Source organism: Callorhinus ursinus, unplaced genomic scaffold, assembly GCF_003265705.2.
Source record: "Callorhinus ursinus isolate GAN/ISIS: 27379988/994484 unplaced genomic scaffold, GSC_fseal_2.0 scaffold63, whole genome shotgun sequence".
Classification (NCBI taxonomy): Eukaryota; Metazoa; Chordata; class Mammalia; order Carnivora; family Otariidae; genus Callorhinus; species Callorhinus ursinus.
Genome location: NW_027397125.1, coordinates 6,996,531 through 7,019,485, shown reverse-complemented (window position 1 = coordinate 7,019,485; position 22,955 = coordinate 6,996,531). Strand labels below are relative to the sequence as shown.

At 36.9% G+C, this 22,955-nt stretch overlaps 1 protein-coding gene across 1 annotated transcript in view; it reads left to right on the top strand.

Moving 5' to 3' along the window:
- MALRD1 (MAM and LDL receptor class A domain containing 1) overlaps positions 1–22,955 on the top strand; it is a gene marked incomplete at its 5' end in the record, with an annotated part of 844,763 nt that overhangs the window by 82,394 nt on the left and 739,414 nt on the right. Inside the window, 2 exons of the mRNA XM_073885547.1 lie at positions 10,734–10,835; positions 11,498–11,641. Coding sequence (XP_073741648.1) covers positions 10,734–10,835; positions 11,498–11,641 — 246 coding nt within the window. The remainder of the gene's footprint in view (positions 1–10,733; positions 10,836–11,497; positions 11,642–22,955) is intronic.

The window sequence follows — 22,955 nt, the reverse complement described above, 5'->3', positions numbered from 1 at the left end:
CCCATCAGTATGGAAGCCAGAATGTAGAGATTCATTTTTAAAATGCTAAAACTAAGTAACTCTAAATTCTATATCCTTTGAAAATATCCTTCAGGAATTAAGATAAAATAAAGACATTCTCAAATGAAGAAAAACTATAGAATTCATCACTGGAAGATCTACTTTAAAAGAAATGCAAAGCAGATTTTCCAGCTGAAAAAAAAATGACAGAGGAGTATTTTATCAGTAGGAATAAAGAAAGAACGACTGAAGTCATAAATATCAGAGTAAATATAATGGAATGACCTTCTTTTCTAAAGATTTTTACTGTACACAGGACTCTTAAAGCAGATTTTTGAACATCCCTTTGGTGGGTTTAAAGTATGTAGATGTAACAAATATGGTAAGTATACCATAAAGTTGGGAGTGTAGAAGTCCATAGCTTTAAGATGTCCACATTTTATTTGAAATGCTAACAAACTCTATGTAGAGTGTTAAACTGAGGTGTGCATATTATTATCCCTAGAGTGAACACTAAACAGATATAAGTAAAGGAAAATAGATACACTAAAATTGAGCATAAAAATATTATAATATTGAAATAATCCACTAGAAGACAAAGAAAAACAGATGGTGAAGGCAGAAATGATAGTAGGGTGGTGGTAAAGAACACAAAGTATAATAAATGCAGAGGACACAAACTGAAAAATAATAAAGTTGCTAATTTAGTTATAATGATAAAATAATTACATTAAATATAAGCAGCATATGTATTCCTTTTGGAAGTCAGAGGTTGTCAGATTGGATGAAAGATAAGAGCTAACTACATTTTGACTACAAAAGCTCATTTAAAAAAATGATGTAGATTAATTAAAAGTGAAGGGATTCAAATATGGTCAATTAATCTATGACAAAGTAGGGAAGAATACACATTGGGGAAAAGGTAGTCTCTTCAGTAAATGGTGCTGGGAAACTGGACAGCTACATACAAAAGAATGAAACTGGACCACTTACACCATATACAAAAATTAACCTAAAATGAATTAAAGACCTAAATGTGAGACATGAAGCCATAAAACTCCTAGAAGTAAATATAGATAGTAATGTGTTTGAGATTGGCCATTGCAGTGTTTTTCTAGCTATGTCTTCTCAGGCAAGAAAACAAAAACAAAAATAAACTGTTTGGGCTACACAAAAATAAAAAGCTTTTGCCCAGCTAAGGAAACCATCAACAAAATGAAAAGGAAACCTACTGAATATAAGAAGATATTTCTAAAAATATATCCAATAGATGTAGTTATCAAAATATATAAAGAAATTCTACAACTCAACAGTAAAAAACCCCAAACAATCCAATTAAAAAATGGGCAGATGATCTGCATAGACATTTTCCCAAAGAAGACATACAGATGGCGAACAGACACATGAAAAGATGCTCAACATCACTCATCATCAGGGAAATTAACATCAAAAACCACAATGAGATATTATTTATGCCTGTCAGAATGGCTAAAATGAAAATGACAAGAAATAACAAATATTGCTGAAGGTGTGGAGGAAAAGAAACTCTCATGTAGTGTTGGAAATGTACGTTGGTGAAGTCACTGTGGAAAAAATATGGGGATTCCTCAAAAAATTAAAAATAGAAATACCATATGATCCAATAATTCCACTATTGGGTAATTTACCCAAAGAAAACAAAAACACTAATTCTAAAAGATATATGTACTCCTGTGTCTATTGCAGCATTATTTACAATAGCCAAGATATGGAAGCAACCTAAGTGTTCATCAATAGACAAATGAATAAAGAAGATGTGGTGTGTACACACACACACACACACACACACACACACACACGCTCACACACACATGAATATTATGCAGCCATAACAAAGGATGAGGTCTTGCCATTTGTGACCACATGGATGGAACTAGAGGGTATTTTGATAAGTGACATAAACCAGACAGAAAGGCAAACACCATATGATTTTAATTGTATGTGGAATTAAAAAATACCCACATGAATGAATAGGCCAAAAGCAGAAATTGATCTGTAAATATAGAGAATAAACTGACTGCTGCCAGAGGGGAGGGGGATGGATGGATCGGTAAAATGGGTGAAGGGGAGTGGCAGGTACAGGCTTCCACTTATGGAATGAATATGTCGTGAGGATAAAAGATACAAGGTAGAGACTATAGTCAGTGGTGCTGTAATAGTGTTGGATGGTGACAGATGGTAGCTACACCTGTGGTGAGCACAGCATAAGGTATAGATTTGTGGATCACTAGGTTGGATACCTGAAATTAATGTAACATTATGTGTCAACTCCACTTTAAAAAAAAAGAACAATAAATAAAGATTTTTTAAAAAGTAAAGGGATTAAAAGGAGGTGGTATGGCTATATTAATATCAAACAAGATGTGCTTCAGAACAAGGACAGTTAATAGGGATAAAGAAGGATATTTTATAATGATGAAAGGGTAAATTCACTAAGAAGATGGAACAGTCTTAAAAATGTATGCACATAAAAACAATATGAAGAAATAAAAGAAGAAATAGGCAAATCTACAATTATACAAGGAGACTTGAATACACATCTCTCAATAAATAATAGAAAAAGTGTACAAAAAAAATCAGCAAGAATTTGCAAATCCTGTGGAAAAAAAAGTCCTAAAATTTGTATGGAACTGCAAAAGACCCCAGATAGCCAAAGAAATCCCGAGAAAGAACAAAGCCAGAGGCATCCTACTTCCTGATTTTAAATTAAACTACAAAGCTATCCTAATTAAAACAGTTTGGTACTGGCATAAAAAAATGACACATAGACCAATGGAATGGAATAGAGAACCCAGAAATAAAACACTGTAAATAGATCAACTAATATTTGATAGGGAGTCAAGAATACTTAATGGAGAAAGGATAGTCTCTTCAATAAATGGTGTTGGGAAAACTGACAGCCACATGGAGAAAAATAAAATTGGACCCTTATCTTATTCCGCTAATAAAAATTAACCCTAAATGGATTAAAGACTTAAACATAAGACCTGGAGCCATAAAACTTATAGTGAAAGCATAGGGGAAAATCTCTATGACATCAGTCTTGGCAACTTTTTTTTTTTTTGATATGACACCAAAAACACAAGCAACAAAAGAAAAATCAACAAATGAAACTACATCAAACCAAAAAACTTCTGCACAGGAAAAGAAACAATCAACAAAATGAAAAGGCAACCTATGGAAAGGGAGAAAATTATGTACCTACTTGAAATAATTGATATTTTTAAAAAGTAATTTAAAACTATAGCAGTAATTTAAAACTTAAACTCCTTTTAAGTGCATGTGGAACATTCACTAAGGTAGACTATAGCCTGGGCCCACTGGCAAGACTATACGGAGGCAAGTGACATACTCTCACAGATGTAGAATTCAAGGGGATACTAAAAACTTGTTATTACGGACCAAATTATGTCCCTCCAAACTTCAAATGTGGAAGCTCTAACCCCAAATGTGACTATATTGGAGATAGTGTCTTAGGTAATTAAGATTCAATAAGATCATAAGGGTGGGGTCCTAATATGACAGGAAGGACTGTGGCCTTGTAAGAAGAGGAGATCTCTCTCTCTTCCCCTCCACCCCTCTCCGTCTCCCTCCCCACCACCCATGTCTTTCTGTCTCCCTCTCTCTCACCCTCTCCCTTTGTCATGTGAAGACACAGTGAGAAGGTAGCCATGTACAAGTCAAGAAGAGGACCTTTATGAGAACCCAATCATGCTAACACCCTGATCTTGTACCTCCAGGCTCCAGAACTGTGAGAATATAAGTTTTTGTTCTTTAAGCCATCTAATCTATGGTACTTAGTTATAGCAGCTGGAGCAGAGTGAGACAAGCACTAATTCATATAAATAATATTTTAATACCTCATATTAAAAGCTCACAGTTAATGAAAAAACCAAAGATGAACAAATGTAAAAATATTAAATGCAGATAGTATTCCTGAATTTTCCAGTCTCCAGTATGGCTTAGCAGTACTACTGGGGCTGTAGAACAAACCCTAAGAATGTTAAAACAATTGAAATGGTAAAAAGTATATCCTCCGAGCAAAATGAAATTAAACTACACATCTGGGACATCCACAGTCATTTGGGAATTAAATGTCACACATTTAAATAAAACATACTTTGAAACAGCCAAGTGTTTTGAACTGAAAGAAAATGAAAATATAACTTACTAAAATTTGTGTAACACAGCTAAAGCAACGCTTAGACAAAAATAATTGATATAAAATTTGTATTAGGAAAGAAGAAAGCTCTCAAGCCAGTAAATTTAACTATCCATCTAATGAAAGTAGAAAAAGAAGAACATATAAAAACTAAATCAAGCAGTGGGAAAATAATACATATAAAGACAATAAATAATGGAATTTAAGATGGGAAAATAATAGGGAAAATTATCAAAACCAAAAGCTGGTTCTTTGAAGAGGTAACTAAAATTGATAAATTCTAGCTGGATTGACCAAGAAAAAAAGAGAGAAGGCACATATTACCTAATTTGGAGTGAAATAGGGCTAATACCAAAGACTCTATGGGTACTAAGAGGATAATAGGAATAAGGAAATAACTACCAAAAACTCTATGCACATAAATACAACAATTTATGTGAAATGAACAAATTCCTTGAAAGTCACAATGATCAAAAGACATTCAAGAAGAGAGTGATTAACTTGAGTAGCTTTATGTTTATTAAAGAAATAGGACTCATAGTAAAAATCATCCATTAAAGAAAACTTCAGGACCACATGGTCTCACTGGAAAATTGTATCAAATATTCAGGGAAAAAAATAACATAGGTTTTATACATTCTATTCCAGAAAATAAAAGTGAAAATAATACTTGTTACCTTAGTCTACAAGGGCAGCTTTGCCCTAACACCAAAACTGAACAAAGATACTATAAGAAAAGAAAGCTACAGACCAATGTTTCTATCACAAAAGATCTTTAACAACATATTAGCAAATGGAATCCAGTAATATTTTAGAAAGAGAATACATTAAAATCATTCAGGAGATGCACAGTTGGTTCAATGTTTGGAAAGCAATCAATGTAATTTACCTTGTTAACAGACAAAAGAAGAAACGCACATGATGATCTTAGTAGATGCAGAAAAAGCATTTGACAAAATTCAACATACAGCTGTAATTAAAAACCTCAGCAAACTATGGACATCTATAACCTAATAAAAGACATAGACAAAGACCCAACAGCTAACATCATACCCATTATGAAAGAATGAATGCTTCACCTCTAAAACTGAGAAGCAGGCAGTGACATCCATCCACTCTTATCACTTGTATTCAGTGACATACTGCAAAGCCAGCCAATGCAATAAGGCGAGACATATAAGTAAAGGCATACAATTGGAACAGAGGAAATAAATCTATCCAGGTTTGCAGGTAACGTAATTGTCTATGGATAAAATAGCATAGAGTTTATTTTAAAAACTTCTAGAATTAGTAAATGAGTTTATCGTAGTAGCAGGATACAAAGTCAGTATAAAATCAACTGTGTTTCTCTACAATGGCAATGAACAATTGGAAACTGCAATTAGAAAAATGGCGCCATTTGTAATACAATCAAAGTACATTCTTACATATAAATCTAACAAAATATATGCTGGGTTTGTATTCTGAAAACTACAAAGTAATGATCAAAGACATCAAGAAGATCTGACTAAATAAATGGAGTATTGATTGATTGAAGAAAGATCATGGGTCTATGTTTGCCAAAACTCCTAGAACTGGATAACCAAATGTCTGAATTCATTTTATGATATGTAAGTTAAATATATTTAAAGAAGAGGGCACCTGGGGTGCCTGGGTGGCTCAGATGGTTAAGCATCTGCCTTTGGCTCAGGTCATGATCCCAGCATCCTGGGACCGAGTCCCGCATTGGGCTCCCTGCTCCTTGGGAGCCTGCTTCTCTCTCTGCCTCTCTCTCTCTCTCTCTCTGTCTCTCATGAATAAATAAATAAGATCTTTAAAAAAAAAAAGAAAGAAAGAAGAGGGCGCCTGAGTGGCTCAGTTGGTTAAGCGACTGCCTTCGGCTCAGGTCACGATCCTGGAGTCCCGGGATCGAGTGCCGCATCGGGCTCCCTGCTCGGCAGGGAGTCTGCTTCTCTCTCTGACCCTCCCCCCTCTCATGTGCTGTCTCTCTCCCTCATTCTTTCACTCAAATAAATAAATAAAATCTTAAAATATATATATATTTAAAGAAGAAATAGTAACTTTTTAAAGTTGAAACAATTCTGATGGTGAGGAAGCTGCCACATAGAGTACTAAGTGGTATTATCTTTAAAGAAAAGCATAACTTTATTGTTTTGCTGTATAGATTTCTCTTTACTATAAAAATGTGAACAACTTTATAAAAGTGCATATGGTATAGGTATAGGTATCCTTATGGTATCTGGACATTTGGTAAGTTGGACAATTCAACTAAATTCTTTTTCTAATATTAGAGAACTCCTTTAGATTTTTCCCACACCTTCGAACAGTATCATTCTAACTACTGCCCTTTTCCAAGAAAATTCATGCACATTCATTGAAAGAAGGATCTTTTTAGACTTTACGAAAGTAGCATATATGAAAGAAAAGTCTAGATTTGTGACTGTGAATAAATATGTTTACTCACTGATTTTTCAATAAATTGCTTATTATAATTTATTACAAAAATTGCATGCTGTGGCTCATAATCAGAATATTGTGAATATTCTCTGAATATTCTTAGATTGGCTTGCCAGGATGTTGCCTCCATCTCATTTATGAAGGCCCCAAATACACAAATCATACTTTAATGAGAACCTGAATGGTGCATACATATTATCCAGTTAAATAACTAAGGACCTAGTTAGTTACCTTTTTTGTCTTATTAACTTCTAGCTACCTTTTAGGATCTAATAACTGTTCCTTGAAATTCATTACTAATTTAAGAAAATTGACAAGGAAATTGTCTAAAACCCCTGGAGTCAAAAGTGGATGTCAATTATAACTTTTACTGCAATGGCCTTGAGACTTGGACTTCATTCTGTACCATCTGAGAGAGAGTCTGGCCAATTTTACACCGCTTGCTTGTACAAGATAAGATTTGAAGGAAATGTGTCTTCATTAGCATAGAGACCTTAAAATGGTTAGCAACGCTTCATCCTGATGAACATGTATCATGGAGGGAGGATTTTAAAATCCCCAAAATAATTTTCTGCAGCTAGATTGTGGCGTAATACAACAATGAGAAAGAAAGAGGGTGGGGATGTAGAGAAAATGCATATGAATATAAACATAGATAATTGACATCATTAAATAGTTTTGAGCTCTGAGACTGAATGCACTAAAATACAAAGAGGTGCCCAGGAGATTAAGTGATTGTTGACTCATACTCCCATCTACTGTTTTTATGGTTACAAATTCCAGTTTGGAGGACGAAGGTAGTATAATGGTTGACATTAGTGAAAGATATTTCATACCAATTGACACAAGCTACGTTTTTAATACATGTGATTTATACTTGACGATTTTGCTATTTTTGTCTTGTATAAATAGTGAAAAATTAGAGATAATATACAACATTTAGTTGAACTATGGCCACTACTTAATTATTTAGCTCCAGGGGGCAGAAGATCTGCAGCTATTATGTGAATCTACAAAAATTACAGTTTTAATTGTTTCGTGTTAATTGTTATTGTGCAAATCTTAGCTTCGTTTATTACCCACACTCCCTTAATTGCCTATGCCGTTTTATTTTCAGTGGATCTTACATTCAAGAGGCTTTGCATATTCATCATTGATAAGCTCCCATTATAAGAAATCAGCTTATGGATGTTGTTCATAAATTGTTTTATAACTAGTTGCTTCAATTTTATTCCAGATAAAAGTGTAAACAGTTTACACACTATCTATGGTATTTTCAAGTATTTTGTTGAATTGTTCTTAGGTCGTGTATTTATTCAGTCCTTAGACAAGTATATATTGCGCACCTATGTTGTGCCAAGATGTGTTTCAGACAATGGGGAGATAGCAGTAAAAAAACAAACAGCAATCCCTGTGTTAAGAGAGAAAGACGCTAAACAAATAAAAACAAAATTTTATGTCAAGTGGTGACATGTACTATGGAGAACAATAAACCAGAAAGCCGAGATAAGAAGTGCCCCAGGTGAAGGTAAGATGAAGTTTTAAATAGAGTAGTCAGGAATGGTACATGGAGAACATATTTATGAGCAAAAAAAAAAAAAAAAAATCCCCAAGGAGTTGAGAGAGAAAACCATGCATATTTTGGAAGGAACCGTAAATGCAAAGGTCCTAAGGCAAGAGTCTTCCTGGTTTGTATGAGGAAGATCATGGTAAGGGCTTCTGCATTTATTCTGTGAAGGACAGAAACCTGTGTAGCAATTTTGAGCAGAGGAGACGTGATCTGCTTCACATATTTAAAAAGTGAGAAGGGGGCACAGGCAGCAACAAGGGGGCAAAATAAGAAGTTATTAGTGTAATCCAGAAAGACTGATATTCCCTTGAGTCAGAATTGGTAGTAGCGGTAGAGGTGGTAGGACATAGTGAGATTCTGGATGTTGTTTTATAGGTAAAGGAAAGATGTGCTGATGGATGGCATGATGGGTGAGAGCGAGAGGTGGGTCATGGATCCAGATTTCTTCCTGAAGTAGGATGGATGGCATTGTTATGAGCTGAGATGGGAAGAAAAGCGGGAGGACAGAGTCTGGGTAGACAGAATCAGACATTTAGTTTTAGACCCATTTCTATCAAGATGCATGTTAGCTCTCCAGATGAAATGGCCAAGACAGCAACGGGATATGTATATTGGAGTCCAGTGAAGCTGGGTCTGAAATATAATTTTATGGGTCATTGGCATTTAGGAAGTGTTTTAAGTGCACAAGATGAGGTGATATTAACAAGATTGTGGATGTGGAGAAGAGAAGAGATCCAAGGACTGAACTCTGGGGCATTTTCATGTTACTTTGTGTAATGTGGAGGAAATGAGGGAAGACCAGCAAAGGCGACTAAGAATGAACAGCTAGTAATTTAAGAGGAAAACCAGGAGAGAATCATGTATCAGAACCTAGCGAAGAAAAGGTTTCAAGAAAAAGGGAATGATCAACTATGACCAATATACTGACATGTCAGGTGTGACAAGGAGGAAAAATTAAACGTTGGATTTAGCGATATAGAGGTCATTTGCTGATATATGCACTTTCAGTGGAGTGGTAAATGTACAGAAAAGAAAAAAAGTTCTGATATATGCAACAACATGAATGAACCTTGAAAACGTTATGCTAAGTTAAAGAAGTCGAACACCAAAGTCATCCATATATTGTATGATTCTATTTATATGAAATGTCCAGAAGAGGCAAATCTATAGAGATGAAAAGGAGATTAGTCATTGCCAGAGTCTGAGGAGGAGCAGAGGATGGGGAATGACTTATAATGGGTATGGGTTTTATTTTGGGGTGATGAAAATGTTTTGGAATTAGTGGTGATAATGGAACAATATTGTGAATGTATTAGAGTCACTGAATTGTACACTTTAAAATGGTTAAAATGGTGAATTTTATGTGATGTGAATTTTACCTCATTAAAAAAAATCAAAATACCTCACTAGAACAACGATGTGGGGAGAAGAATTGGCGTTGAAGTCAGTGTAAGTAGGTAGAACTTAGCGAAGTTAGTTGGAGGGGGCTGAAGGGTCAGAGGGTTTTCTTAAGACAGGTGAAATTTTGGCCCCATTGTGTACTGAAGTGAAAGAAAACCTGTTGATGTAAAAGAGGGGAGGAAATTGCTGGAACGATTCCTACAACAGGGAAGAGGAGATGATTTTCTGTAGAAACATGGGCAGGGAGATGGGTGGTGGGACTTGTGAAATTTTCTGCTGTTTCCTCTCATTTTCCCAGTGAAATGTGAAGCAACATGATTATCAGAATGATGATGGGGAAGGAGGAATTGGAAGTTGAAGGAGGGGGTAAAGGGTTTTGAATAGCTATCTAGGAATGGAGGAAAAAGAAAGAAAGGAAAATGTGGTGGGGTGGCCACAATGCAATGGAGCGAGTAGTCACGGGTATAAAACCATTTCGGTCAGCATGGTGGTGGGCTCTCCCTCACTCACCTTCAGCCACACAGATGCAGGCTGGAGGAGGTGGTGAATTTCCTGGAGGTCCTGGTTCTTGTCAGGATTGCAGCTCAGGTATTTCAGGAGGGGAGAGTGAGAATTGTCTGGAAGTGGCAACAGGACAGGAAGGGTACCTACTCCAGTTTCCAGCCCTGTGTTGGGAGGGCGATAGAGGGAGAAACAGACACAATGGGAGAATATTGCAGGGACAGTAGTTCCAGTAGATCAGCTTCCAGTTAAAAAGGACAGCCTATGTTAGAGATGACACATGTTCGATTATGCTCCTAATGATAGGCTTTTTGTTTCCACATTAGGCCATGTTACTTCCATGGAAACATGGAAGATTTGGTTTGGGGGCTTGGTAGTCACCACAGAGATCTGGTTAAAATCCAGAAGCACTGGAATAGTTGTATTGTCCTCTCTGTTTCTGTCTCTCTCTGTGTGTAATGGGGTTGCCTGAGGGGAGATGCTGCCACAGAGAGGCATTGGGTGGAGAGTGCTTTCTAGAACAAATGCTCACGTCTTAAGAAATGCATGTGTCTTTCCAGATGCACCTACATCTCACTTCTTGCCAATCTTTAAATTTAACAGATGAAATTTTACCATGTCCAGAAACATTGAATACAGAGCAGGAACCATGCCATCTAGATGCAAGTCTCTGCAGTTCTAATTCTACAGATGAAGGATTGAGGTGTAAGTGTTGAATTGAGATGCCCACCGTGATGTTATGTAGCCATCTGTGAGACTGGGACCACTGGTAGTAATTCAGACCACTACTACGGATATTCATTTGCCAAACTTTGTTGCTATTTATGTGCTTAGTTTAGCTGAAGTGTTACTGGTAGTCTGTGGTTTATTCAAAGCATGAAAGATACTAAATATGTCAACTTAAGGTGATGTTGTTTTGTAAAATAGTTCTATTAAAGACCATCTTTGAATTATATCCAGTGTTTCTTCTTTAAAATTTCAATGTGATTATGATTAGCAAATGATTTAAACTAACTTAGTTCCATAACATAGGTCAGGTCAGAGAGTATGTATGCCATTTAAAAAATTGTAACTGGAGCAGTGGTATAAGAAGAAGTGAAAACATCTTTTCACTTTTGAATGGCAATGGTTTTCCTTTGGGAGGATGCCCATCTGGATCAAGGACGAGCTTTTGAAAAACAGTTATGCTGGTATACTCCAAGGCCTGTTGAACCAAAATTTCTAAGTATGAATTAGTGTGTGTGTGTGTGTGTGTGTGTGTGTGTGTGTGTGTGTGTGTGTGTTAAGCCTGATTACAACACCTATGGCTAAGCAGCCATTCTAGTAGACTATGATGGTCCATCATTATCTTTTCCGCCTCTCTGTAGTGTATCAGGTCTGTGGATTTGAATTTGACATGTGTGACTGGGTGTCAGAAACATCTGCTGGGCAAATTTCCTGGATGCGCACAAAAGCAAGAGAAGTTCCCGCGTTACAATCTATACTCCAGCAGGATCAAAGTAGTGATGAAGGTAGGAAGTAAAAAAATAATAATATTCTTTATATATTATTTTCAGAATTGTGATTTATTGTAAGTGGTATGAAGACATTTCATCAGGGGTCTTGATTAAGATACTGAGTACATTTTATTGAAACTATATTTGCCATAGATAGTGAAAGTAAAGAATCTTATTACCAACAGTGTAAAGGAAGACTTATACTAGGTTAACTATTTTCATTTTGTAAATTTCATTATTTTCTTATCATCAGGAGATAATAGATTTTGTGGGAACCAAAAGGAAAAGTATTAAAAGGCTTCTATCAAAATGTACTAGCTCTCCCTTTCACTGGTGTCAATGAGTTTCTTTCTCTTAGTCTAACATTAAATTTGTGATTTCTGTTTATTTTTCTTTCCACTGCTTTTCTTTTTTTCTTTCTTTTTTTTCTTTTTTTGAGGGGGCATATTGTTAGTCTTTTCTTAAATTAGTAATTTAAAATTTTATTACAGCAGAAAGTAATAGCTATTTTTTTCTGCTTCCGTGTAGATTTTACTTTCTCCATAGTTTTGCCTTTTCCAGAATGTCATATAGTTGGAATTATACAATAGGTAGCCTTTTTAGATTGACTTCCTTCATTTAGTAATACACATTTAAGGTTCCTCTATGTTTTTTCATGGCTTGATAGCTTATTTCTTTTTAATAGTAAATCATATTCCATTGTCTGGATGTACCAGAGCTTATTCACCTACTGAAGGACATATTGGTTGCTTCCAAGTGTTTGGCAATTATGAATACAGCTGCTATAAACATCCATGTGAAGGTTTTTGTGTGGATCTAAGTTTTCAACTCTTTTGGGTAAATGCTAAGGACCATGATTGCTGGATCACATAGTAAGAATATGTTTAGTTTTGTAAGAAACTGCCAAGCTGTCTTCCAAAGTGAAGGTAACCATTTTTCATTCCCATCAGCAATGAATGAGAGATCTTGTTGCTTTACATCCTCTCCAGCATTTGGCATTGCCTGTGTCCCAGAGTCTGGCCATGCTAATAGGTGTGTAGTGGTATCTCTTTGTTTTGGTTTGCATTTCCCTAATGCCTTATGATATGGAGCACCATTTCATATGCTTATTTGCCATCCATATATCTTCTTTGGTGAAGTAAGTTTGTTAAGGTCTTTGGTTTTTGGTCTTTTATCTTTATCATTTTCTTTCTTTTTTTTAAGATTTTATTTATTTATTTGAGGGAGAGAGAGAGAGCACAAGCCCAGGGGAGGGGCAGAGGCAGAGGGAGAAGCAGACTCCCCTGCTAAACCGGGAGCCCAACAAAGGGCTTGATGCCAGGACCCTGGGATCATGACCTGAGCTGAATGCAGATGCTTAATCAATTGAGCCACCCAGGCATCCCTATCATTTTCTTTATTCACCACTGTTTCTTTTATTTCATGTCCTTGATTTCTTTTCCTTCTTGAAAAGGTTTACTGACTAATTAATTGTTCTTTTATTTAGAAAAGATCTGTGGTGATGGGCTTGCTTAATATTTATGTTATAAACTTAAAACATTTTTAATGGCCTCACTCCTAAATAATAATCAATCAAGTCAGACAATTTTCGAAAGAAAGTCTGTTTATTTTATTTCTAAGTACATGGTGATGGTTCTTGATTTCCTGATATTTACTGTAGTCATTTAGAAGTCTGAGCCCATCTAATTTTCAGTGTTATGCAGATTTTTTAAAAAATATTTATCTCTAATGTTTGAAAATGTCACTATGATGAGTACAGATCGTGAATATATTTTTATTTAGATTTTTCAGTGCTCAGAATGCATGTATTTCATCACTTGTGGAAATGGTATGTTATTCTTTTCTAGTAATTCTCTTAGTCCCTCTGTTCTGGTTCTCTTGAGTTCCTACTAAATATATGTTCTAGGGGTCTCTGTGTTAGCGTTTTCTATTCGCTGCCCTTGTTCTTTGTTCTTAATTTTGTCTTCCACTTCTGTTATGCCTTTGTAGTTTTAAATGAGGATTTTATATGCTTCTTTTTTGTTTCCTTTTTTAGTATTTCAATTATACTTCCTTTATTACCCGTTTTTTAGTGCTTGCTCTGAGCTCGTGAACTTCATTTACAACTAATCTCACTCCACTTTCAAATAGCTTATATTTCTTCATGCAATGCAAGTATCTTATAGTAACAAAATATTCCTAATTCCTCCCCCCTGTCCCTTGCATCATTGTTGTCATTCATTTCACTTATATGCAAACTATAATCATCAAATACCTTCTGGCTGTTACTATTTGAACAAACTGTTCTCTTTTAGATCAATTAAGAAAATTGTAATTAAAAGATTTTGCCAAAACTTGGAAGCTACTGATGTGTTTTATTTATTGCTTTCCTAATACTGTTCCTCCCTGTATTTAGATCTGAGTTTCTGACGGGTATCATTTTCCTTCTCTTTGAAGAATTTCAAAGCCGTTGTTTCCTTGTTTATTTTCTGTTTAGATAGTCTGTCCATTGATGTAAGTGGGGTGTTAAAGTTCCCTATTATTATTGTATTATTATCAATTAGTTCATGTTTGTTATTGTTTTATATATTTGGGTGCTCCCATATTGGGTCCATAAATATTAACAATTGTTACATCTTCTTGTTGGATTGTCCCCTTTATTATGATATGGTGCCCTTCTTCATCTTTTGCTATAGTCTTTGGTTTAAAATCCAGTTTGTCTGGGGGCCTGGCTCAGTCAGTTGGGTATCTTATTCTTAGTTTTGGCTCAGGTCATGATCTCAGGGTCCTGAGATTGAGTCCCATGTCAGGCTCCACAGTTAGTGCAGAGTCTGCTTGAGATTCTCTCCCTCTCGCACTGCCCCTCCTCCTGCTTGCATGCTCTCCCCCTCTCTCTAAAATAAATAAGTAAATCTCTAAAAAAATAAAATCGAGTTTGTCTAATATATGCATCGCTACTCCTGCTTTCTTCTGGCATCCATTTTCATGGTAAATGTTTCTCCATCCCCTCACTTTCAATCTATAGGAGTTTTTAGGTTTAAAGAACCTAAATCTAATAGATAGGTCTTATTTTTTATCCTTTCTGACACTCTATGTCTTCTTAATGGAGTATTTAGTCCATTTACATTCAAAGTAATTATTGATAGATATATATTTATTGACGTTTCATTACTGTTTTATTCTCGCTTCTGGAGATGTTCTCTGATCCTTTCTTGTTTTTGTCAATTTTGGTCTCTCTTTTGTATGCAGAGTCCCCTTTACAATTTCTTGCAGGGTAGTTTTAGTGTCACAAACCCCTATAGTTTTTGTTTGTCGGGGAAACTCTTCATCTCTCTATTCTAAATGAGAGTCTTGCTAGATAGAGTATTCTTGGCTGAAGATTTTTCCCAGTCAGCACTTTGAATATATCATGCCACTCTCTTCTGGCTTGCAGAGATTCTGTTGAGAAATTTCTAGAAATCTCTAGCTAGCCTTATGGGTTTTCCCGTGTAAGTTAAGGACTTCTTTTAGGATTTTTTTCTTTATCACTATATTTTGCAAATTTGATTACAATATGTGTTGGCCTATTTTGTTGATCTTGATGGGAGTTCTCAGTGCCTCCTGGATCTGGATATCTGTTTCATTCCCCAGATTAGGGAACCTTTTTGCTATTATTTCTTGAAATATATTTCTGCCCCCCTTTCTCTCTCCTCTTCTTCCAAGACTCCCATAATCTGGATGTTATTACTTATGATGGAGTCACTGAGTTCCCGAAGTCTCTTATTTTGTTGCATAATTCTTCCTCTCTTTTGTTCAGCTTCATTATGTTCCATTATTTTGTCTTCTACATTACTAATTTGTTTCTCTGCTTCTTCTAGCCTGCTGTTCATTGCATCAAGTCTGTTTCCAATCTAATTTATTGCACTCTTCATCTCTGATTCTTTTTTAACCCCTTTATCTCTGTGTTAAGGGTCTCACTAATGTCTTTTATTCTTTTCTCAAGCACGATGAGTATCCTTATGATTGTTGTTTTAAATTCTCCATCAGGGGTGTTACTTATATCTGTTTCATTTATATCTCTGGCTGTGGCCTTATCTTGTTCTTTCACTTGGGATCAATTCCTCCATCTTGGCCTTTTGTCTAAGTCTCTGGCTTCTTCTTTGTGTTAGAAAAGCCTCTTATGACTCCTCCTGAATATAATGGCCATGAAGAAGAGGTCATGTAGTGTCAAGGTCCTGGCACTTCAGGGAGCATCTCTGGAATGTGCTGAATGCACTCTGCTATTGTGTTCTTGCTGCTCTATCCTTCAGGCCAGTCATCTGCAGAGGCTCTCGTCTGCTGTGGGCAGTGTTTGGTTGCTGGCCTGAATGTGACAAGTTTTAACTAGGAGTGGTCTGGTCTTCTTGTGAAATGAGACCTGAAACCACTTCCACCAGAACTGAAGCCCTCCAGAACTCTTCTGGCCAAAAAACATGATGTGGGCAGGGGTTTGTGCTGGTCTTCTGGGGAAGGGACTGCTGTGTTACAACTGAGGCATGCTTGACTGAGAAGAGCAGTTCTGTCAGAGTGCAGGGGTGTGGAGCTTAGTGTTAGCAAGTTAGGGAGCTAGTGTTGGTGCCAAGCTGCTTCCCTTGGGTGGCTCTGTGTTTATGCTGGGAGATGGGGGAGGGAAGTGGTGTCAGCCAACTCCATTGTTTCTGGAGAGACATCTCAGTGAAATCTGCCTTTCATGGATGTGTTCTGAGAAGAGCGAATAATCTCCCCACTGTATTCCCTATGCGTTCTTTAGATCAATGTTTCTGCACTGTCTGCCCTCAGGTTGTTTGCCTGCCTTCTCTCTAGAAGTAACACAGTGCTCTCTGGGCTCTATCCCAGCCAAGCTCACTGACCTTTAAAACTTAAGACTTTAAGCCCTCCTAGTTGCAAGAACTCACAAAATTCAGTCCCTCTTTTTTTCCAAGTCAATGACTTTGGGGAAACTTTCTCTTTGTGCATTTCCCTGTGTACTCTTCTATCTCTTACCATTCTCGGTGACCATGGCTCCTTCCCCTCTGCAGCACCCACCAACCATTTCTCCTCTAAACCACATCTCCACTTTCTAACTTCTTCAGTGTGACCTCCTCTCTCCCTTTACTTACGGAGTTTGTTCTGTCAGTCTTTGGCTCAATTTCTGGGGTATTTAGGATGATTTGATAGTTATCTAGTTGTGTTCATGGGACAAGACAAGCCTATGGTCCTCCTATGCTGCTACCATCTTCTTTTCCTAACATTACTTACAAAACAGGTCTATTGGCTACAAATTCTCTCAATTTTCATTTGTCTGAGAAAGTGTTTATTTCTTCATTATTTTTTAAAGATTCTATTTGTTTATTTAAGAGAGACAGAGAGGGTGCACACGTGAATTGGGGGGGGTGCAGAGGGTGAGGGAGAGAGAGAGAGAATCTCAAACAGACTCTGCATTGAGATTGGAGGCCTATGTGGGGTTCGATCTCATGACCCTAAGATCATGACCTGAGCTGAAATCAAGAGATGGACCCTATTAAAGGCAATCTTCATTTCTGTTACATTGTTTTGTTTTGTTTGGTTTGGTTTGGTCTCTAGCATTTTTTATTCTTTCTTAGAATTTCCATCTCTCTGACTACATTGTCTATCTTTTTCTGCATGTTTCTACTTTTTTCCTTTAGAGCTCTTAACTTATGAATTATCGTGGTTTATTTTTTTATTTTAATTAATTTATTTTTTATTTTATTATGTTATATAAATCACCATATATTACATCATTAGTTTTTGATGTAGTGTTCCATGATTCACGTTTGCATATAACACCCAGTGCTCCATTCAATATGTGCCCTCTTTAATACCCATCACCAGGCTAACCCATCCCCCCACACCCCTCCTCTCTAGAACCCTCAGTTTGTTTCTCAGTGTCCATAGTCTCTCATGGTTCGTCTCCCCCTCCGATTTCCAACCCTTCATTTTTCCCTTCCTACTATTTTCGTTTTTTAACGTATAATTATTATTTGTTTCAGAGGTACACGTCTGTGATTCAACAGCCTTATGCAATTCACAGTGCTCACCATAGCACATACCCTCCCCAATGTCTATCACCCAGCCACCCCATCCCTCCCACCCCCCCGCCACTGCAGCAACTCTCAGTTTCTTTACTGAAATTAAGAATTCCTTATATCAGTAAGATTATGTGGTACATGTCTTTCTCTGATTGACTTATTTTGCTCAGCATAATACCCTCCAGTTCCATCCACATCATTGCAAATGGCAAGATTTCATTCTTTTTGATGGCTGCATAATATTCCATTATATATATATATGTATACATATACATATATATATACCACCTCTTCTTTATCCATTCATCTGTTGATGGACATCTTGGCTCTTTCCACAGTTTGGCTTTGTGGACATTGCTGCTATAAACATCGGGGTGCACTTACCCCTTCCAATCCTACATTTGTATCTTTGGGGTAAATACCTAGTAGTGCAATTGCTGTATCATATGGTAGCTATATCTTCAACTCTTTGAGGAACCTTCATATTGTTTTCCAGAGTGGCTGCACCAGCTTGCATTCCCATCAACAGTGTAGGAGGGTTTCCCTTTCTCTGCATCCCCACCAACATCTGTCACTTCCTGACTTGTTAATTTTAGCCATTCTGACTGGTGTGAGGTGGTATCTCATTGAGGTTTTGATTTGGATTTCCCTGATGCCAAGCCATGTTGAACACTTTTTCATGTGTCTCTTGGCCATTTGGATGTCTTCTTTGGAAAAATGTCTGTTCATGTCTTCTGCCCATTTCTTGATTGGATCCTTTGTTCTTTGGGTGTTGAATTTGATAAATTCTTTATTGATATTGGATACTAGCCCTTTATCTGATATGTCATTTGCAAATATCTTCTCCCATTCTGTCGGTTGTCTTTTGGTTTTGTTGACTGTTTCTTTTGCTGTACAAAAGCTTCATATCTTGATGAAGTCCAAATAGTTCATTTTTGCCCTTACTTCCGTTGCCTTTGCCGATGTTACTATGAAGAAGTTGCTGCGGCTGAGTTCGAAGAGGTTGCTGCCTGTGTTCTCCTCTAGGATGTTGATGGACGCCTGTCTCACATTGAGGTCTTTCAACCATTTGGAGTCTATTTTTGTGAGTGGTGTAAGGAAGTGGTCCAGTTTCATTCTTCTGCATGTGGCTGTCCGATTTTCCCAAGACCATTTGTTGAAGAGACTGTCTTTTTTCCATTGGACATTCTTTCCTGCTTTGTCAAAGATGAGTTGACCATAGAGTTGAGGGTCCATTTCTGGGCTCTCTATTCTGTTCCATTGATCAATGTGTCTGTTTTGTGCCAGTACCATACTGTCTTAATGATGACAGCTTTGTGGTAGAGCTGGAAGTCCGGAATTGTGATGCCACCAGCTTTGCTTTTCTTTTTCAAGATTCCTCTGGCTATTTGGGGTCTTTTCTGGTTCCATACAGATTTTAGGATTATTTGTTCCATTTCTTTGAAAAAAGTGGATGGTATTTTGATAGGGATTGCACTGAATGTGTAGATTGCTCTAGGTAGCATTGACATCTTCACAATATTTCTTCTTCCAATCCATGAGCATGGAACATTTTTCCATTTCTTTGTGTCTTCCTCAATTTCTTTCATGAGTATTTTATAGTTTTCTGAGTACAGATCCTTTGCCTCTTTAGTTAGATTTCTTCCTAGATATCTTATGGTTTTGGGTGCAATTGTAAATGGGATTGACTCCTTAATTTCTCTTTCTTCAGTCTTGTTGGTGTATAGGAATGCCATTGACTTCTGTGCATTGATTTTATATCCTGCTACTTTACTGAATTCCTGTATGAGTTCTAGCAGTTTTGGGGTGGAGTCTTTTGGGTTTTCCACATAAAGTATCATTTCATCTGCAAAGAGTGAGTGTTTGACTTCTTCTTTGCTGATTTGGATGCCTTTTATTTCTTTTTGTTGTCTGATTGCTGTGTCTAGGACTTCTAATACTATGTTGAATAGCAGTGGTGATAGTGAACATCGCTGCCTTATTCCTGACCTTAGGGGGAAAGCTCTCAGTTTTTCCCCATTGAGAATGATATTCGCTGTGTGTTTTTCATAGATGGCTTTTAGGATGTTGAGGTATATGCTGTCTATCCCTACACTCTGAAGAGTTTAATCAAGAAAGGATGCTGTACTGGGGTGCCTGGGTGGCTCAGTCATTAAGCGTCTGCCTTTGGCTCAGGTCATGATCCCAGGGTCCTGGGATCAAGCCCCGCATTGGGCTCCCTGCTCTGCGGGAAGCTTGCTTCTCCCTCTCCCTCTCCCCCTGCTTGTGCTCCCTCTCTCACTGTCTCTCTCTCTGTCAAATAAAAAAAAAAAAAGAAAGGATGCTGTACTTGTCAAATGCTATTTCTGCATCTATTGAGAGGATCATATGGTTCTTGTTCTTTTATTAATTATTGTATCACATTGATTGATTTGTGGATCTTGAACCAACCTGGCAGCCCAGGGATAAATCCCACTTGGCCGTGGTGAATAATCCTTTCAATGTACTGTTGGATCCTATTGTCTAGTTTTGGTGAGAATATTTGCATCCATGTTCATCAGGGATATTGGTCTGTAATTCTCCTTTTTGATGGGGTCTTTGTCTGGTTTTGGGATCAAGGTAATGATGGCCTCATAAAACGAATTTGGAAGTTTTCCTTCCATTTCTATTTCTTGGAACAGTTTCAGAAGAATAGGTATTAATTCTTCTTTAAATGTTTGGTAAAATTACCCTGGGAAGCCATCTGGCCCTGGGCTCTTGTTTGTTGGGAGATTTTTGATGACTGCTTCAATTTCCTTAGTGGTTATAGGTCTGTTTAGGTTTTCTATTTCTTCCTGGTTCAGTTTTGGTAATTTATACATCTTTAGGAATGTATCCATTTCTTCCAGGTTATCTAATTTGCTGGCATAGAGTTGCTCATAATATGTTCTTATAATTGTTTGTATTTCTTTGGTGTTGGTTGTGATCGCTCCTCTTTCATTCATGATTTTATTGATTTGGGTCATTTCTCTTTTCTTTTTGATAAGTCTGGCCAGAGGTTTATCAATCTTATTAATTCTTTCAAAGAACCAGCTCCTAGTTTTGTTGATCTGGTCTACTGTTCCTTTGGTTTCTATTTCATTGATTTCTGCTCTGATCTTTATTATTTCTCTTCTCCTCTTCGGTTTAGGCTTTATTTGCTGTTCTTTCTCCAGCTCCTTTAGGTGTAGGGTTAGGTTGTGTATTTGAGACCTTTCCTGTTTCTTGAGAAAGGCTTGTATTGCTATATACTTTCCTCTTAGGACCGCCTTTGGAGTATCCCAAAGATTTTGAACCATTGTGTTTTCATTTTCATTTGTTTCCATGAATTTTTTCAATTCTTCTTTAATTTCCTGGTTGACCCATTCATTCTTTAGTAGGATGCTCTTTAGCCTCCATGGACTTGAGTTCTTTCTGAATTTCCTCTTGTGATTGAATTCTAGTTTCAAAGCATTGTGGTCCGAAAATATGCAGGGAATGATCTCAGTCTTTTGGTACTGCTTGAGACCTGATTTGTGACCTAGGATGTGATCTATTCTGGAGAATGTTCCATGGGCACTAGAGAAGAATGTGTATTCTGTTGCTTTGGGATGGAATGTTCTGAATATGTCTGTGAAGTCCATTTGGTCCAGTGTGTCATTTAAAGTCTTTATTTCCTTGTTGATCTTTTGCTTAGATGATCTTTCCATTTCAGTGAGGGTCATGTTAAAGTCCCCCACTATTATTGTATTGTTGTCAATGTGTTTCTTTGCTTTTGTTATTAATTGGCTTATGTAGTTGGCTGCTCCCATATTAGGGGCATAGATATTTACAGTTGTTAGATCTTCTTGTTGGATAGACCCTTTAAGTAGGATATAGTGTCCTTCCTCATCTCTTATTATAGTCTTTGGTTTAAAATCTAATTTGTCTGCTATAAGGATTACCACTCCAGCTTTCTTTTGGTTCCATTAGCATAGTAAATGGTTTCCACCCCCTCACTTTCAATCTGGAGGTGTCTTTGGGTCTAAAGTGAGTCTCTTGCAGACAGCGTACCGATGGGTCTTGTTTTTTTTCTATCCAATCTGATAGCCTGTGTCTTTTGATTGGGGCATTTAGCTCATTTACATTCAGGGTAACTATTGAAAGATGTGAATTTAGTGCCATTGTTGCCTGTAAGGTGACAGTTACTGTATATTGTCGGTGTTCCTTTCTAGTATATGTTGCTTTTAGGCTCTCTCTTTGCTTAAAGGACCCCTTTCAGTATTTCTTTTAGGGCTGGTTTTGTGTTTGCAAATTCCTTTAGTTTTTGTTTGTCCTGGAAGCTTTTCATCTCTCCTTCTATTTTCAATCACAGCCTAGCTGGATATAGTATTCTTGGCTGCATATTTTTCTCATTCAGTGATCTGATTATATCATTCCAGTCTTTTCTGGCCTGTCAGATCTCTGTGGATAGGTCTGTTGCAAATCTAATGTTTCTACCATCGTAGGTTACAGACGTCTTGTCCCACGCTGCTTTCAGGATTGTCTTTTTGTGTCTGAGACCCGTACGTTTCACTATTAGATTTTGGGGTGTTGACCTATTTTTATTGATTTTGAGGGGGGTTCTCTGTGCCCCTTCATGTCTATTTCCTTCCCCAAATTAGGGAATTTGTCTGCTATAATTTGCTCCAATATGCCTTCTGCCCCCCTCTCTCTTTCTTCCTCTTGGACCCCAATTATTCTAATATTGTTTTGTCTTATAGTATCACTTATCTCTCGAATTCTGCCCTCATGATCTTGTAGTTTTTTATCTCTTTTTCTCAGCTTTATTTTCCATCATTTGGTCTTCTTTTTCACTAATTCTCTCTTCTGCCTCATTTATCCTAGCAGTTAGAGCCCCCGTTTTTTGATTGCACCTCATTAATAGCCTTTTTGATTTTGACTTGGTTAGATTTTAGTTTTTTTTTCTCTAGAAAGTGTTTCTCTAATATCTTCCATACTTTTTTCAAGTCCAGCTAGTATCTTTAAAATCATTATTCTGAATTCTAGTTCCGACATCTTACTAATGTCTGTATCCATTAGGTCTCTGGTAGTCGGTACTGCCTCTTATTCTTTTTTTGAGGTGATTTTTTCCATCTTGTCATTTTGTCCAGAGGACAATAGATGAATGAGAGAACAAAATGCTAACATGGTAACTACAACCCCTAGAAAAATATACACTAAACAAATCAGAAGAGACCTGAAACCAGGGGAAAAGAAAGGGAAAGAAAGAAAAAAGAAAAAAAAAGAAAAAGAAAAAAGATTAAAAGTAAAAAGAATATGATCAAATATGATAAGGCTAGTGCATA